The following is a 17,735-nucleotide window of genomic DNA, read 5'->3' as shown; positions in this document are numbered from 1 at the left end:
CACTCCTGGCTCTGTTGCCCCCTGAGCCTCAGTTTCTCTGTCTGTGAAACAGGCTGGAGACATCAGGCAGCAGCGCGTCTGCTCTGTAGCCAGTCCCGGGCCAGGCAGAGGGTTTCACCACGCACATCTTGCCTCTCCAAGCCTCGGTTTCCCCAACTGTAAAATGACACAACGGGGAAAGGGGCCATTTCCAGCTGCCTGGGGCAGGCTGACCCACCCACCTGCCCTTCCCTCTGCCCGTCTGCCTTTCCCTCTCTCCCTCCTCCTCCTCCTCCCTGGCTCTCTCCTTCCTTTTCTCCCTCCCCACTCTCTCCCTCCTTCCTCCCTTCAGCAGATGAATCCACCAAGCCCCTGTCTTGGTTCAGGCGAAGGGGCTGCCAGCTCTGGTTGTGGGGGGCGGGGGAGGACAGGGACTGCCTACCCATGTGCTCTGGAGTCGGGGCAGGGGGCGGGTTTCCAGCTCTGTGGGTGAGAGGAGTCTCTCTCCCGGGGATGAGCCTCAGCAGAACTCCAGAGGAAATTACCGAGTTCACCGCCTCATCTTTCAGAAAAAGGAAGCACACTGCCCCTTCCTCCCTGAGGTGCCCGGCAGGCCCAGGGTCCCTTGGGTGCCGCTGCCTGTGGGGTCAGGGACAGAGACTGGGTCCTGCCATCAGTGCCCAGTCTTGGGGTGGAGGAGCCCTATGTAGGGTGGAAAGAGGAAGGTGAGGACTCTGGAGGGGCAGTGGCCAGGGCCGGACCCCTAGGGAGAAGCATTGGGAGGAGTGGGCCTGGAGTATGTCTGACTGGCCCTCGCAGGGACCCTGGGGTCTGGCCCTCAAGTCCCCCCAGCTCTGGTGACAGGAGCGGCTGCACACAGTCAGACCGGGATGTCCCCAGGACAGGACCCTCCGCGCACCCTCCCCGGTGCAGATGGGGGGATGGGCCAAGCAGGAGGCTGGGATCCCGACTGGGGCTCTCCCACGTTGGGGCCCGGCAGTCCTTCGAGGCGTGCATCCTGGGGTGGGGCTGGGGCTTCTGTCAGGAAGCCCAGCTGAAGCCATGGGTCTGGGCACTCCCCCTGCGCGAGCTGCCAGTGGCCTTTGTTCTGGGATCTGGAGCGGATGCCCTGGGAAGAGGGGTGGGGGCAGCTGGCACTGGGCACAGGAGGCCTTCCTGCCCCGGGAGGACTGAGAAAGGGGGCGGGTGGGCTGCATCACAGCCTCCATCTCGCGCCTGGCGGGGGGAGCTAGGGCTAGTGGGCCTGCTCCCTGCAGTGTGTGTCCATCTGTCCGTCTGGGGGCCATCGAGCCCTGTGGGTCCTCCATGAGCCAGCTCTTCCTTTCCTCAGGCCACACCTCATCTTGTTCTGATCTTTCCCATCCCAGGGTAAGGTGGGGGGCCATTGGACCCTCTCCCTTCCCATTTTTCAGATGGAGAAACCAAGGCTCCAGGAGCAAAGGCCTGGCTGGGAAGGGCACGGAGAGGCCAGGCCTTGGCTCCCTGCCCTGCTTTCTGTGTGGGCCTCGGCCAGGAATCCTCAGACCTGAGAGGACCAACTCATTGGTCTGGGCCTTGGTGGGTGCCGACCTCGGAGGGGCTTCTCTTCGGGCTGGGGCACGGGAAGACTCCACAGCTGGTGACTGAGTCCCACTGGTGACCCGCCCAGGGGTCCTCCCCAGGGCCATGGGGTTCTTGTTTATCTCCTGTCTTCCCCAGGGGCTTCCTGCCGGCCTCGGGCTTCCCCTTCCCCGCACCCAGGGCAGGGTGGGCTTGGTTTCTCACCACCCCAGCTCAGACCACGCGGCAGGGTGGGTCCTGACTGAAGTGCCCTGCCCCACCAGGGGCTCTGCCACAGGGTCGCAGGCCCTGTCCCACATTAGCCCACTGGCCTTAGGGAGCTGGGCAGGGTGCGTTGGGGCTGGCCAGATGTCCCCCTCCCTCTCAGACATCTCCCTGGTGGCCTGGCCCTGGGGGAGGGCCTCTCCCCAGCAGACCCCTCCCTTTACCTGCCCGCCTGGCCCACATTCCCCACAGGCGGCTTCAGGTGGGGAATGCTGATCCCCTCCTGGCTGTTTTCTCGTCATGTGCCCTGTGGTGGGGCAGGTTGGCCCTTTGTCCCAGTCCTGAGAGGCCCAGGGCTGGAGGAGAGCAGACTAGAGGGCCAGGTGGGGGGTGCAGAGGGGGACCAGGGGCTGGCGTCGGGGTGTAGGCTGAGGTGGTTGTGTGTGAGGCCAAAAGTGTTGATTGGGGGCCTCGAAGTGCCAGGGTGAGGCGTCTGTGCCCTCCCTGGGGGACAGGGGAGAGGTAGGGAGGCTGCCAGCTCCCCCCCAAGATGGGGGTGCCAAGGAGCAAAGCCCCAGTAAAACACTGACCCTTGGAGGTGAGTCCTCCCCGGGCACATGGGGAAACAGCACCGTGTGGAGTGACCAGGCCCTGGTGCTGGTATCTGAAGGAGACGCTGGGCTTGGACATGGCTGGGCCGTCTGCCTCCCATGCCTCCCAGGCTCAGTTTCCTCCTGTGTCCATGGGGGTGCGAGCGCCTGTGCCTTGGAAGGGCCCCAGGACATCCCGGCTGCCTTGGCTGTTGGGCTCCCTGTGCAGCTCTGCCTACCCCAGTGCCGGGCGGCACGCCCTCGGAGGCTGGCCGGCTCGGGGCTCTCTGGGCAGGCCTTCTGGTCCTGACGTGCACACTGGCCTGCTGGGTTACGAGGCCGTGCTGCTGGCCTGGCTCTCTAGGCCCGACTGGGCGCCCAGCCATGTGGCCAGCGTCCGTGCGGGTCAGCGGGGTTGTTTGAGGGAAGCGGCAGGAAATGGGGCTGAGGCTGGCCAGGCTCAGGTTACAGAGCCCAGTGGCCAGGACAGGTGCGGGGGGGGGAGGACAGCGTGAGGGTCCTGGTGGCATCCCTGGGGTAGGCCCCCTCCTGCCATACAGGCCCGGCTCTCCTCACGAGAACTGACGAGACCCTCCCTCTGCTGGTCTTTTGCTCAGAGGGGCTGCCCATCCTCAGCCCTGTGCATCCTGCCACTGCCATCCTTGCCCTCAGTGGCTGCTCGTGGCCATCCTGGCACACTTGTCTCTGGGCACACACAGATACCCCCGCCACCTCACACTGGACCCCTCAGGCCCTGGAGGCTCCTGTTTTCCATCTGTTTTTAAACAAACTGCACAGCGTTGGCCTCCTGCAGTACCGCTCACTGGAGACTAAACTGTTTGGGTTTCGGGGTCCCCTTGGGATAAAACTCTACTTCCTGTGGCCCAGGGCCCAGACCATCTGGCCTGACCTGGGCTGGGCTGTAGGGGTGGGGGGACAGGGCCAGGGAGCGCTGGGCAGAACCTGGAAACCCCCCTTCAAGGCAGGGGGACCAAGATTGCCCCTGGGTGGTTGGGGCCTCGGAATCCCTCCCAGACCCGGCTCTGTCGAGGGTCTGGGCCACACGAGGCATTTGCCCTCCACTCTGGTTGGTGAGCTCCTGCACACCTGGCAGGGGCCCTTCTACCCCTACCCATTCCCTGTGAGTCCCGCCACTCTGCTCTGCAGTTGGGCACCCCGCCCAGCAGAGTGGGGTCGCTGGGGCCTCTGCCTGTTCTCTCTGCATTGCCATGCTTTCTTTTTTCCAGCAGTGGCTTTTCCATTCGCTGTCTCTCTGGGAGCCGGGTCCACTTGTGGCCTGTTTTCAGCATCCCTGATCTCGTTGTGTGGATGCCTGTGTTTATTTGCTCAGTTGGGGGCCTGAGTAGACACACCTGCCCTGCCCTGGCCTGGCCCAGCCAGCCCCTGCTGGGGTGATTGTCTTTATGGAGGTTTCCAGATGGGGTCTCTGCCGAGAGGGTGGGCACATTGAGGAGAGGGCAAACCTGGGGGGGCTGGGCCAGGCAGATTTAGTGCAATGGCCCCGAAGGCCGGCCCAGCAGTCTGGGGGGTCCAGGAGGTCTGGGTGCCCCGGGGCTCGCTCCAAGGGGAATGGTCAGGGAGCTAGCCCGGATGCCTGGTCTAGGAGGGGCTTCCTGCCTCCACCCAGCCACAGCCTGGGCCCCGGGCCCGTCCCCAGGAATCGGCATGGGTCTTGCTTCCTGTGGGGCCAGGGCTGAGTCAGAGACTGCCCGGTGATTCACACTGCCAGGCCGAGAGGGTGGGGGCTGGGCCCCCTCCTCCCCCAGGCCAGGGGCCTGAGAAGGGCCTGGGCAGAGGTTGGTATGCTGGCCCTGACCACCGTGTACTCCCGGGGGTTCCAGCTGTGGCCCTGTCTTAGTGACGTGGGTGCCTGAGCCCAGGAGTCACCCTCTTCCCCCATGTCAGGGGCTACAGAGACCCCGGGGGGTCTGAACACCAGTTTTCCTCTCGAGCTGTCCTCCTGCTGTCTAGACCGCAGCCCTGTCCCCTGTGCCCTCCCCTCCCGACTCTGCCTGTGGACATCAGGGTGTGTGGTGTGGTGTTGGTGCCCTCTGCAGCGTCCCTGCCCGGTGGCTGCTAGCTTCTGCTTGCTGCTTCCAGGGCTCTCAGAACCATCGCACCATCTTGAAAGGCACCAAGTCACCCACACCTATGCTGTTTATCTTCCCACTGCCCTGTGCCCAGGGAGGGGAAGTGACCACCCAGGGCCACACGGCTCCTGGAGCCTGGAACCCCCCCTGGGCTCCTGCCCGACCCGTGCTCTCTGGGCTCTTGGCACCCTGGCAGACTGATCATGGGGGCACGTCCCCTCCTGGGGAGCCCTGGCCCTCCGGTCAGGCTGGGTGTGGGGGCCGGGGGCGGTGGCCAAGAGGCAGGTCCGGCTGCTGTCCTGGAGACGTGCCGGCCCCAAAATAGCCAGATTGTTAAAAATAGCTCCGAGGCCTTTGTGGCTTTTGCTTTAAAAGACATTTTTTTCCTTCTGCACAGACTCTGTAGCAGCAGGAAAGGTCAGCCCAACTTGGCAGTGGAGCAGAGTGGGTGGGGCTGGGGGAAGGCTGTGTCCAGCGAGGGCAGGGGTCTGCACCCACCCCGGGTCGTGCCCAGGGCAGCTGTGTGGCCCTGGGAGCTGGGACCAGATTGAGGGTAGATGGGGAGCGCTGAGCACACACCTTCCTTCCTCGCCAGCCTGGGCCAGGGCCTCAGGGACAGCTGTCTGGGGCCCGTATGACAGACGGATGACCAGGTGGACAGACAGACAGAGGCAGGGTCTTTCATTAGCGCATCCCAGCGTGCCGGGTGTGGGGGTGGAAGTCTCATGCTGCCCTTGTCCTGCCTGATCAGTGTCGTCGAAGTCAATATTTGTGCAAGTGCTCTCAGCTGGGAAAAATGCGACCGGCCCGCCGACCTGGGGGAGGGACAGAGCTGGCCAGCGGAGGGTGCAGCCTGGTGGCCTCGCTCAGGGAAAGGCGGGGGTGGGTCCCCGGGGACTTGCCGGGAGATTTTAATCTCGGGGGCCTTTGGTAAGGGCCGTGCTGCTGGCCCCCAAGAGCAGCCTGCGTTTGTGTCTCATGCACACCCAGGCCGCCCAGGCTCCCCCTGCCCCACCAGGGTTCCGGGAATGCCTGAGGGTTGGCCAAGGTGCCAGGCTGGGTGTACATCCATCCCCCCAGAGGCTTGAGCCCCTCCCTCGACTGGGCGGAGTGAGATGCAAGATGACCTCAGAGCCTGGCAGTGAGTGAATAGGCCTGTGCCCCCCCCCAACCCCCGGGAAAGGCCTCTCCTGGCTTCACTTGGGCCTGTCCCTACAAACGCCAGGCCTTCTGGGAAGGGCAGGACTCAGAATGGGTGTGTCTCGGGGTCCTGGGACCCTACCCCCTGCCTGGATTCTTAGCAACCTGTGCCTCCTGAGAGCTGGGGCCACAAGGGGTCCACGGTCCCTCCTTCATCCTTCTGTGGGGTCACCACAGCAGCTTCAGGCTGACAAGGGCTAGCGGGTGACTGTGCCTCATGCAGCCCTGGAGGGGACTCCCGCTCTCCCCTGTAGCGCCCGTAGTCTCCAGGGCCTAGCTGGCCGGCAGGAGCCCTGCTGGTCTGGGGCAGAAATCCAGAGCACCCAACGCTGGAAGGGGACCTGCTCCCTTGGGCTGGGCAAGGTCCCGCTGAGGGTGCAGTGGGTGGCCTGGGCTATGACATCACCCTCAAGGCCAGTGGGCAGTTCAAAGCTCACCTGGGGGCACCCCCCCGAGTGGGCCTGGGGTGGGGGGAGTGGGCTCATCCCAGGCCCTCGAGTCGGGCATGGCACCCTCCACGTGTGGCATGTTCACTAGTGTGTCTCTGCCCTTCGTCTCAGGCCCCCAACTCCTCTTGAGTGGCTGGCCCTCCTGTGCAGACTGGGGTGTCCCTGTCCCCCCGCCTGCCCTGCCCAGGTCTCCTTGGAGTCCAAACATACCCCACACAGAGCCCAGCCTGGTAAATGGTCGTCTGGCTTTGTCGTTCCCTTGGCCTCAGGCCGAGCACGGGGAGGGGGAAGGGAAGGGCTCAGTGGCCTCAGAGCTGTGAGGCCTGGAAACTATGGTCAGCATGTAGGGGTGACCAAGGCTGGGGTGGGCGCCAGGGGCTTGCCCCCAGAGGTGTGTGGGCAGGGTTACTCTCAGGTGTGTGTAAGAGTGGAGCCTGCTGAGGTGCCCACCCTCTCGGGGGTCTCGGTGGCCCAGTCTCATCACTGAGGCCACGGGCTGGGCAGCTGCTTCTGCCTGAGCCTGTGGGCTGTTCTCAGTGGACCCAGAGCCCTTTCCTGGGGGCTATGGCCTGGGGTAGGGGTTCCAGGCACTGACACGGGGACGTCTGTCTCAAGCTGTATGAGGAATAGCTTTGGCAGTGAGACCCCAGCTCCCCAGCCTAGGAGAGCCCTCCAGCGTCCGCGCAACAATTGCCTTTTAAAAGGGGTACCTAACTACCCTCCCACGTTTCTGCATGTCCGGGGCCCTTGGGCCAGTAAGGATGGGCTGCAGGCAGGAGGGCTTCCCCGAGGAGGTGTCTAAAGTGCCCTGTTTGGGATGTCCCAGGTGGGGCTAGGGGCCCAAGGCTGCAGGGCAGGAGGGCAGACAGCCAGGGAGGTGCCCCACCAAGCCCCCAGGGGTCCAGGACATGGGGACATCCACAGATGCTGACCTCTGGCTAGGAAGAGATGAGAAGCGAAGCGTGGGCACCTCCCTGGGAGTGAGGTCCGGCCAAGACACAGAAGAGAGCAGGAGAGGCGGGCCTGGGCCTCCTGGCAGGGGGTTGGGGGTTCTGGGTGCCACTGGAGGAGCAGCTTCACCCTCCCCCTGGCCAGGTGCTGCCCTGACACACTCAGGGCCCAGCGAAGTTCCAGCCTCCAACTCCTGAGCTGGCAGGGTCTCCTCAGCCCGGCCCAGAGAGGGCCCGCATTCCAATCTGTCTCCCCTGTTGGGGCCTCCTGACAATGGCAGGGGCTAGGCCCAAGCTGCTCCATGCCACCTGCCCCCGGGGTCTTCACTGGCCATGCACTGGTCAGCAGGCGAAGGGGGCAGGTCCTGAGTTGGCTCTGAGAATGATGAGGGAGTGACAAGGGTGAAGAGACAAGGTCCCCTGTCCCAGGAGGGGGTTCACCTGCCAGCTGTGTGAGGAGGCCAGGCTCACTTGGGAGCTAGGGACGCTGTCTAGCCACCTGTCCAGGCCGACCACCAGAGCTTTGGGGACGGTAGGATGAGGTCTGGTCTTCACCTTGCCCAGCCCCACTGCCTGGGCCCTGTAAACAGGCTGTCCCCTACTGTGTGCCCCATCTGGCCCCAGTCCCCACCCAGCCTGACTACAGCCTCAGAGCCCACAGGACCAGTGTGGCTCTCTGACCTCCTGGGGCAGGGATGGGCAGGCAGGTGGCCTGAGCTCCCAGGCCCAGGAGGGGAGCCCTTCAGAAACCACGGCTTCCCACCATTCATCTCTGTGTCCCCGGTCAGGCCTAAGTGGCCACAGGCTGGTCTGCAAGCCCAGAGGCTGCTCCCTGGGCCAGCTGGCCCTGTCGCCCGGGTGCATCTGGCCCTTGCAGGCAAACCCACAGGTGTCCACTGTGAGAAAAGGGAGCCCCATCTCCCAGGGTAGGGTGGCCCTCCGGGTGTGTGTGCCCAGGCCCAAGCAGCATGAAGGGCCTCGGGCGTCAATACCCTCGCTGCCCCACAGGTTTTCCATGTGGCGTATGTGCTCATCAAGTTTGCCAACTCCCCTCGGCCAGACCTCTGGGTGCTGGAGCGGTCCACGGACTTCGGCCACACCTACCAGCCGTGGCAGTTCTTTGCCTGTGAGTCTCCCAGAGCCAGGGGCTTGCCAGGAGTGTCCCCTGGGGTGGGCTGCCATTTCATGCTCTCTCAAGGTCTCTGGAAAGCAGGCCTGCCCTCACACCTGGCTCCTGCATGCATCAGGCCTGTTGGGTGCAGGTTCCTGAAGGCAGGTGGGGTTTAGTGGCTCCCACCCCTGACATGGGCCACAGCTGAGTCCAGGGGCTGGTGGTGCCAGGAATCCTTCGTGCCATCTCTCGGCTCCCTCTGGACTGGCTTCATGCTCCAGCAGCTCCTGAGGTGACAAAGGCGGCCTGTTTAGCTTCCTGGTCAGGAGAGCATGGGGGCCCTGCACCCATGCTCACCGGCCGGCCATGTCATGTGCCACCCCAACCAGTCATGTTGGTGGGGATGCTCCGATTGGGCAGGCATGGGTCACATGTCCCCCCAAAACTCCATGGCCCTAAAGTGGGGACATGGTAGTCCTCTAAAGGACAGCCTAGAACGGAACCCTGAGGACAGGGATGGGGGGGCCATCCAGGGGGACATTCACTACAGAGAGAGGGACAGGCACAGCAAAGGCCCGGAGGGGTCAGGTCGCACAGTGGGCGAATTCAGAGCCCCTGGGCTTGGGGCAGGGGCAGAGGCCGGTGTGGGTCCCCACCAAGCCCTCCCAAGAAGGCTCCTCGGTCAGCCAGAGCACCACTCTTTGGCAGAACCGTGTGGGGCTGGCGGTGGCCATCGAGGTGGGCGCAGCCTTCCTGCCCCACAGCGAGGCCGTGAGGCTCAGGAAGTCCAGACACGCAGGGGCATGGCCGTCGGGCCCGGGGTCCCAGGGCTTTCCTGGGGGCCCGTGCCCTCACCTTCTGGTCCACTTCCTGCAGCCTCCAAGAGGGACTGCCTGGAGCGATTCGGGCCGCGGACGCTGGAGCGTGTCACGCGGGACGACGATGTCATCTGCACCACGGAGTACTCCCGGATAGTGCCACTGGAGAACGGCGAGGTGGGCCCCAGAGTGGGGCTGGGGGGCAGCCCGCGGGGTCCTGGCCGGTCTGATCGTGGCGACCAGGCCCCGGCCTGACCCTCCGCCTTGTCTGCAGATCGTAGTGTCCCTAGTGAACGGGCGGCCGGGAGCCACCAACTTCTCCTACTCACCCCTGCTGCGCGACTTCACCAAAGCCACCAACATCCGCCTGCGCTTCCTGCGCACCAACACGCTGCTGGGCCACCTCATGGGCAAGGCGCTGCGCGACCCCACCGTGACCCGCCGGGTGAGCACGCGGGCTGGGTGGGCCAGGCCAGGCTGGTGTGGGCAGTGTGGGTGGGCCAGGCGGCTAGGCCGGGCTGGTGTGGGCAGCGTGGGGTGGTCTGGGCCGCTGGGGTGGGGTGGTCCAGGCAGCGTGGGTGGGCTGGTGTGGGCAGCGTGGGGTGGTCTGGGTGGCGTGGGCGGGCCAGGTGCTGGGCCGGGCTGGTGTGGTGGGCCACGGTGCTCATGCCGTGGGTACAGTACTATTACAGCATCAAGGACATCAGCATCGGCGGCCGCTGTGTCTGCCATGGTCACGCAGATGTCTGTGATGCCAAAGACCCCACAGACCCCTTCAGGTGAGGCCGTCGGTCCCTGCCCATCCCCCTCATCCCTTGCCCAACCCAGGGAGGAGTTCCATTGCCCACCATGTCCCTGTCCCCGTGTGTCCTGCACCAGCTACCACTTGTGGCCTCAGTTTCCCCATGTGCACAGTGAGGGGAAGGCAGTGCCATGGGGAGCCTCCCTGAGGTGCCCTGTGCCTAGGTTGGGCCTGTTTGTCCTGCTGCCAGCAGAGGTGGGGTTCTTGTTTGGACCCCTGAACCAGCTGCCCCTCTCGCCTCAGGAGAAGCCCAGGGCCCTATGGAGGGGAGTGAGAGAGGGAGGTGATGGGCCTGAGGCTGCCTGTCTCTGTCCTCTGGGGTGGGTGGGGTGCTCCCCCACCTGCCCTCAGGCCACAACGACACAGTCCCTGCTGCCCACCCCCCCCCCGACCTTTGCCCTCCACTGTAGTCAGGGGCCACAGCCCAGGACAAGGAGTCACCCAGAGAGCCCTGTCTGACATGCGCTGTGCTCACCCAGCTCGGGGCAGCTGAGGCCTCCAGAGAGGGTCCAGATCCCAGGAGTCTGCATCTGTAACAGGCTGCCTGTAGATGTTGTGTGCCTGAGTGGCTCCAGGCACCCTAATTCGGCCATGAGTGTTCACCAAATTAACAGCTGGAGCCTGGCACTAGGCCAGGGCTGTCCTCTTCCTGCCTTGCACCAGCCCTGGCGGTGGTTCCTTCCTTCATTCGTTCCTCCTTCCTACCTTCTGTCAGCAACTGTGTGTTCAGCTAACATATGCTGGGCTCTGCTCCTGCACTGGGGACACGGTCCCACCCAGGAGCACCTGTTCTGGGAAGACAGGGAGCTTGCAGACCTGTATCCAGCGCAGTGGTCCTACAGGGCTGAGTGCTGTGGGCTCATGAAGCAGGTACGGGGGTGCACAGAGAGAGGCACAGCAGGACCTGCCATGGGGAGCCCGGGACAAGGTTCCTGGGCACCCCCAGCGGGGAGCTGGCAATCTCCCCCAGCTACTTCCATCACCTTGAAATTGTGCAGCCCCCCACTTCATGCGCTTGGATTTTGGACCTGCTCCGTGCCTTCCGCTGGGGTTTTATCGCTCTGTCCACACCCCAGTTTATAGGGGAGGCAAGTGAAGCCCAGACAGCACAGAAGCTCACCCCTGTTCTCACGGTCAAAGCTGCACCAAGAGGCAAACCCAGACCTCTTCAGGTGTGGCCAGTGGGTCTGAAGGAGGGAGGGGTGCAGTCCCCCTAGCTGGGGGGCTCAGGCCGGCTGCTTCCCTCCCGCAGGCCCTCAGGACCCACCTGGCCCTCCAGCCTCAGTGCAGCCCGGGCCAGGCTCCTGCCCACAGCATCAGGCGCCGAGCTCAGGGGCCGCTGATTGCTCTGGGAAATTAAGTGCCAAGTGGGAACTCGTGAGAGCTGGGAGGGGAGCCTGCTAGGCAGCCAGATTGGCCTCGGAGGAGAAGCGGGCCTGCCCTCACCTGCTGGGAAGGCGTCGCGTCCACCTGACTCACCTGCACGTGGGGGTGGAATGAGCTCAGCTCACCCTGCAGGGCACGAGTGATGATGTGGACTGGGCATCTTCCCCAGAACCACAGCACCAACGCTCTCACACACCAATGTCCCGAAATAATCAACCTGCCAGGTTCTCACTGCACCCATCTCCCACTACCTCTGCCCCTCCAGCTGGCTTGTCTCTGCCCCTTTACCTCCACTATCATCACCCTCACCTCAACCTCCACCACCATCACCACCAGCTCCAACACCCCTACCTGTAGCACTGTCACCACTCCTACCATCACCATCACCTCCTCCACCGTCAGCTGTGCTTCCAACCCCACCTGTACCCTCTCTCCCACCTCCATTATCAACCCCATCATTTTGAGTGCTGACAACCTGCCCGGCTCTGTACTGAACCTCTCGTTCATTCTCACCCTTTCCCTTGATTTGAAAGTTACACGTTTTGTTTCTGTTGGTACCTGAGTCCGTTCCGTAGCATGGATGGCTTATAAACGGACATTTCCTTCTCACAGTTCTGGAGGCTGGTGAGGACCTGCTCCCTGGTTCACAGATGACAGCTTCTTGCTGTGTCCTCACGTGGCGGAGGGGGGAAGAAAGCTCTCTGGGGTCCCTGTATAAGGACACTAATAGTGTTCATGAGGCTCCACCCCATCACCTAATCACCTCCCAAAGGCCCCACCTCCACACAGCGACCGTCACCTGGGGGGTAGGTTTCACATGTAACTTTGGGGGGGACATTCAGTTGGTGACCCTGTTGCATTCCTTTCCTCCTCCTGTTTACTGTCAGGCATACCTGACTTAACTGAATCCAGAGTTAACCAGCTCTTCTGCCATCTCCCTGATGACATGGCCCGAGTGCCCTGGCCCCACGCGGGGTTCTGCCCAGCGGAGCTCCATCGCCACTGCCTGTGGAGCTGCCCACTTGTCTCCCCAGTCCCGTGTTCTCTTTGCACCCAGGAACTCGGTTTCCTTCTCCTGAAATGCATCTTCAGCTGTTCTTTCCACGGGAGTCTGTTAGTCGTCGTCTGGAAATGGCCGTTTCGCTTCCTCTGGGGTGATAATGGAGCTGACTGCAGAATTCCTGGTTGGCGCCGTGTCTCTCAGCACTTTGGAGAGCTCATCTCACTGTCTCTGGCGTCTCTTGATGGTTGGGAGAGGCCACCGTCACCTGCACCAGTGTCTGCCTCTTCTGGATGTTTCCATGATCTTCTCTTGATTCTCTGCAGATTCACTCTGGTGTCAAGGAGTGGACATGCATTCTGTTGCTCAGGACTCAAGCTGTTTGAATCTGAGAATAGGTGTCTTCATTAACTCAAGACCGTTCTTGGCCCTTGGCTCTCTGACTGTTGGCTGTCCCGCCACCTGCCTCTTTTCTCTTTCTGGAATTCTCCTTACACAGACGGGACCTTCTCAAGGTTTCCTTCTGTCTCAGAACTTCTCGTATTCCGTCCTCTCTTCTGAGCTGCTTTCGGGACGGTCCCTCCGGCTCACCGACCCTCTCTTCAGCTGTGTCTGACCTTCTCTGTAGCCCTTCTATTCGGTCTTTCGTTTCAATGATTTTATTTTCCTTTACAGAAATTTTGATTGGTCTTTGGTCAACATGTGCCTATTTTTCATAGCATTGCGTTGTTTTGTTTCAGATTCCTTCAGTTACAATCTTTACACAGCCTTCTTTTCTGGTTTCTATGTGATTGCTCCGTTAAGGGAAGTTCTGGGGTCGAGTCTTGCTGTGGCCGCGCTGGCTGACGCTCCTGTGCTGTTCCCCTGCGAGTTCTTCGGCTGGGCGTCATCCGTGCGGTGCCGTGGGCCCTGCCTTGGGAAGACTCCCTCCAGATTGGTTTTGTGATGGCTTTCACCAAACACCCCCGGGCATCTCTAGCCCGGCACCGCTCTTTATGTTACTTTCTTGGTTTAGAGGTGCCTTGACCATGTAGATTATTGAAAAATCAAACACAGGCCCCTGGCTGCAGGTCCTCGGAGCCGGGTGAATGCAGACGGGCTTCCCGCAGTTACCTGCCGTGGCAGGCTGTTCCTGTGTCCTCTCCTCCTGAGGACCCTACATGTCCCTGGACTCTGTCAGGCACCGGGGTGACTCCAAGGCCTTGTGGACCCTCGTGGGGGACGGGCTGGGCTCACATGATTTGAAGTTCGGGTCTTGTCTTCCTGGACTGGCATCTGGGGTGCTGCTCAGGACACGCGCAGCGCTGCAGCCGTGGCGCTGGCCTGGGCCACGGAGCAAACAGCCCGGGACGGGGCTGTGATCCCTGCCCCACCTCAGCTGAGTTGTGGAGGTGTGTGCCGAGAGGTGGGGCTTTGGCACGGTTGTCCTGTGCGGTAGGTGGCTCAGTCCTCAGCTGTGACCAGCTGTCCCCCTGCCCACTGAGCCAACAGGAGCTGCTCTCCAGGACAGCAGGCAGGGTTCCAGCCCTCTGACTCGTGTCCACCCATGGCTGGAAGAGGAAGCAATTCTTGGCCACTTGCCTCTGGGAGGTGCCCTGGACGTATGGGGGCGTCTGGCTGAGCTCAGGGCTGCCTGCTGGGCGAGACCTGAACCTCAGAGCTGGCCCATGAAGGCTGTGAGCTTGGCCGTGGGTCCTAGCCCTGGTGGGGAGGGCATAGCTTGATCTCGAAGGACCCAGGGCTCCAGGCTGACCTGCAGGCAGGGACTACTGACCACTCACTACCCTGCCCCAGGCCCCACCCACCAACACATACCCCTTCCCCAGCTCCCATCCTCCACAAAGGCCCTACCTAGCCCCTACTGCCTCTGCTTCCTTGGGTCCCTCTGGGTCCACCGTGGGGCTGAGCCCTTCTTGTGCCCTGTGTCCCCCACAGGCTGCAGTGCGCCTGCCAGCACAACACATGTGGGGGCTCCTGTGACCGCTGCTGCCCTGGCTTCAACCAGCAGCCATGGAAGCCTGCCACCACTGACAATGCCAACGAGTGCCAGTGTGAGTGTCCCCCCACGTACACACTCTCACACACACACTCTTGCACAACATTCTCACATGCACTCACATGCGCAGGTGCTTACCTAACGCTGACAGCACTCACATGCACACACAATGCTCACCCACATGTTCACATGTACACTCAAATGCATATGCATGCACAACGCATGCCCCCGCATGTGTTCACACACACACTTGCACAGTGCTCACAATGCACTCACTCACACACTGACACACACGTGTATACACACTTATGCACGTGTGTGTTGTTGGCACACTGAGGCAACATGGCACGTTCTGCTGTCTGAGCCAGGCCACACCTGGGGTCATCTTTGATTTGTGGGACGTGCCCTGGGGGTCCCAGCAGTCCCAGCCAGGCCGGGTGATGGAGGGCCGTCTGACAGCTAATCCCCCTTCTCTCCAGCCTGCAACTGCCACAGCCATGCCCACGACTGCTACTACGACCCCGAGGTGGACCGGCGCAATGCCAGCCAGAACCAGGACAACGTCTACCAGGGTGGGGGCGTGTGCATCGACTGCCAGGTGGGGCCGGGCTGCTGCCAGGCCTGCATTGGGGGCTCGGGAGACTGAGGCGCTCGGCGTGGGTGGGGCCCTGTGCAGGAGGGCAGGCGTGGGGCTGAGGGTGCGGTTGGGTCACCTGGGGCCGGGGGTGGAGTGTCCCTGGACTCAGCGGCCCTGCACCCCCAGCATCACACCACCGGCATCAACTGTGAACGCTGCCTGCCCGGCTTCTACCGCGCCCCAGACCAGCCCCTTGACTCACCATACGCCTGCCGCCGTGAGTGCGATCGGCCTGGGTGGGGTTTCCAGGGGAGCAAGGTCTGCCCGGGTAGGGGTGTCCTAGGGCAGGGACATCCTAGGTCTTGGGGTTCTGCCCAGGCAGGGACATCCTGGGAACAGGGTCTGTGCAGGTAGGGGTGTCCCAGGGCCTCAGGCTCCCTGTGGCCCCGGGGCCCTTGCACTGCTTTGGGAGTCCTGGCCACAGCTCTCATCCCCCTACTCAGACTGGTAGGCAAAGACTGCCCCTTCCTAGACCAGCCCCCCCGGGGCCTGAGAGCCCTGGGCTTGGGGTCTCAGGACCTCCCGCTTCCGCCCCACCCAGGCTGCAACTGCGAGTCGGACTTCACCGATGGGACGTGTGAGGACCTGACGGGCCGCTGCTACTGCCGGCCGAACTTCACGGGGGAGCGGTGCGACGCGTGTGCCGAGGGCTTCACCGGCTTCCCGCTCTGCCACCGTGAGGACGCCGGCCTGGGGGCGGGGGCCTGGGGCTCCGAGCGCCCGAGCATCACTGCCTGCTGGGCCCCGGAACCCTGGGGTGGGGGGACCCCAGGGGGGGCCTTTTGTCGGGTCTGCATCTCCAGCTGTCGGAGACACCCAGGGTGGCCCGGCCTGGCTGACGCGTGTGTCTCCTCCCCTCAGCGGTGGCCTCCTTCCCCAACGACACCGGGGAACAGGTGCTGCCGGCCGGACAGATCGTGAGTAAGTGGCCCCCAAGGCCCCCGCCCTGCCCTGGGCCCCAGTGAAGCAGTGGGGCAGGAGGGGGCCCCACGAAGGCCCTGCAGAGAGGGAGGATTTTCATCTTACCTTATTTTGGGTTCTTTTATTTTTATGCAAATAGTTCATATTCAAGCTAAAAAACCTTCAAAAATATAAGTAAGCATAAGGTTGAAGAAAAAGTTATCCAGAATCATCCCGCTTCCAGATAGTCCCTCTGCCCACCGCGGGAGCCTCGCCATGCGCGTGCACACTTGGCCATGACCAACATTGACGTTTACTGTGCACACTGTTTTGTACTTGCGTCTTCACCCACCACAGTCCTGTAAACATGTCATTTCCTGGTCTCTGTGGCTCGGACAGATGTAGCTGTTACTTAACCAACCCCCAGTTGTTGGAAATTTAGGTTCTTTCCAGATTTTTTTCTAGATAGTGCTACATAAACATCCTTGCGGCTAAAGCTTTCCATAAATTCTTAATTATTTCCGTAGGACAATTTCCTAGAAGGTTCTGCCCAGGCTAGATGTGCACGTCTGGGGCATTTGTCTGTAGCTCACCAAGTAGCTCCCTTAAAATAAAGTACTCTACCAGCCTGGAGTTACCTTAGCAGCATTCACACACATCAGTCAGGTCATTGTTGTCCCTAGGAAGTAACGTTTATTCTTATCGTCAGCTTGATTGGCTAAAGATACTCTCCTCGGTTCAGAGATGCATTTCTCCCTTTTGCCTGCTTCTGGGGTTGGGATGTATCTTTTGGTTGGTGGCACATCATAGTCTGATTGGCAGGTGTTTTCCTTTCATCACAGGACATAAAATAATGGTGTGCTTTCTAATTGGTGGTGGTGGAGGTCTGAGTGCATTTGGTATTTCGTTGTTTGTAGCTGTGTGGTTTCATTTCTGGGCTCTCAGTTCTGTTCCATTGGTCTGTGTGTCTGTTCTTCTGCCAGTACTGTGCTGTTTTGACTACTGTAGCTTTGCAGTATATTTAGAAGTCAGGGAGTGTGATGCCTCCAGCTTGGTTCTTTTTTTCTCAGGATTGCTTTGGCTATTCGGGATATTTTGTGTTTTTCTAGCGGGGCCAGGTCAGGGATACTGTTAAACATCCTGCAGTGCACAGGATAGCCCCCACCCCCACAATAAAGAGTTACCCAGCCCAGAATGTCAGTGGTGCCGAGGTTGAGAAACACTGAGTTAAAAAGCTCTTAATCTGCCTCAGGGTGTAGCTTTGGCTAGGGGGGCCCCATAGGGTTGATATGCTGAGTTGTCATTACTGTTCCTTTCTAAACAATGTGTCATTTCAGTTTCCATGTTCCTTTCCACCCGAGTTATTTAGAAGAGTGTTCCTAACTCCGGGTGGTTAGATTTCCTTTCTGTCCTTTTTTTGATGGTTCAGTCCTAGTTTTATTGCATCTTGCTCAGATTTAGTAGTCTGATAATTTCTGGGTTTTCCTTCTAGAGTGAAACTGACACCTTTGGGTTTTATCTCATGAAAGGGACAGAGACTATGGCTGCTGTCGGTAGGGCTTGCTCCTGCCTTTATTGTATCATTTCTCCCTTCCTGTACATTTTTCCCTTCCAGCCTGTTGCCAGATTGAGCAACAAAAGGTGCTTGGGTTGGTTGGTTTGCGTTTCCTCCTCGGGGTTTGCAAGTTCTGTTTCTATCTTCTGGTCAGTCCCATGGTTATTCTTACATTTTTGATAAATATCAAGTCATCATATTGTATCAGTTACAAAAATTGCATAGCATTTATGACCCTGTTTTCATGCATAAGTTAAGACATTTAGCACACTTTTTCTTCCTTCTTCCCGACCCCCAGAATTATTTATAAAGACTAGAGTTTTCTCTTTGCCTTGTTATGTTTTGTTCTTACGTTTTTCTCTGGTTGTGTTAATGCCTGCAGTTGACTTGGTATCAATGTTATAAACAACTAGTCATATGTGTTTACAGTTGTCCTGATTTCACGCACACCACTGTTTTCTCAAAG

At 60.9% G+C, this 17,735-nt stretch overlaps 1 protein-coding gene across 2 annotated transcripts in view; it reads left to right on the top strand.

Moving 5' to 3' along the window:
- Window positions 1-17,735, top strand: part of LAMA5 (laminin subunit alpha 5) — a 51,817-nt gene that overhangs the window by 6,898 nt on the left and 27,184 nt on the right. For both annotated transcript variants that reach the window (XR_002802991.2, XM_023626870.2), the window contains exons 3-11: window positions 8,073-8,190; window positions 9,052-9,170; window positions 9,268-9,438; window positions 9,675-9,772; window positions 14,117-14,232; window positions 14,657-14,775; window positions 14,941-15,031; window positions 15,356-15,490; window positions 15,676-15,735. Coding sequence is in view for 1 of the 2 variants with exons in the window: in XM_023626870.2 (XP_023482638.2) it covers window positions 8,073-8,190; window positions 9,052-9,170; window positions 9,268-9,438; window positions 9,675-9,772; window positions 14,117-14,232; window positions 14,657-14,775; window positions 14,941-15,031; window positions 15,356-15,490; window positions 15,676-15,735 (1,027 nt within the window). In the remaining variant the exon portion in view is untranslated. The remainder of the gene's footprint in view (window positions 1-8,072; window positions 8,191-9,051; window positions 9,171-9,267; window positions 9,439-9,674; window positions 9,773-14,116; window positions 14,233-14,656; window positions 14,776-14,940; window positions 15,032-15,355; window positions 15,491-15,675; window positions 15,736-17,735) is intronic.

This window comes from Equus caballus, chromosome 22, assembly GCF_041296265.1.
Source record: "Equus caballus isolate H_3958 breed thoroughbred chromosome 22, TB-T2T, whole genome shotgun sequence".
Classification (NCBI taxonomy): Eukaryota; Metazoa; Chordata; class Mammalia; order Perissodactyla; family Equidae; genus Equus; species Equus caballus.
This window is presented reverse-complemented; position numbering and strand designations above follow the sequence as displayed.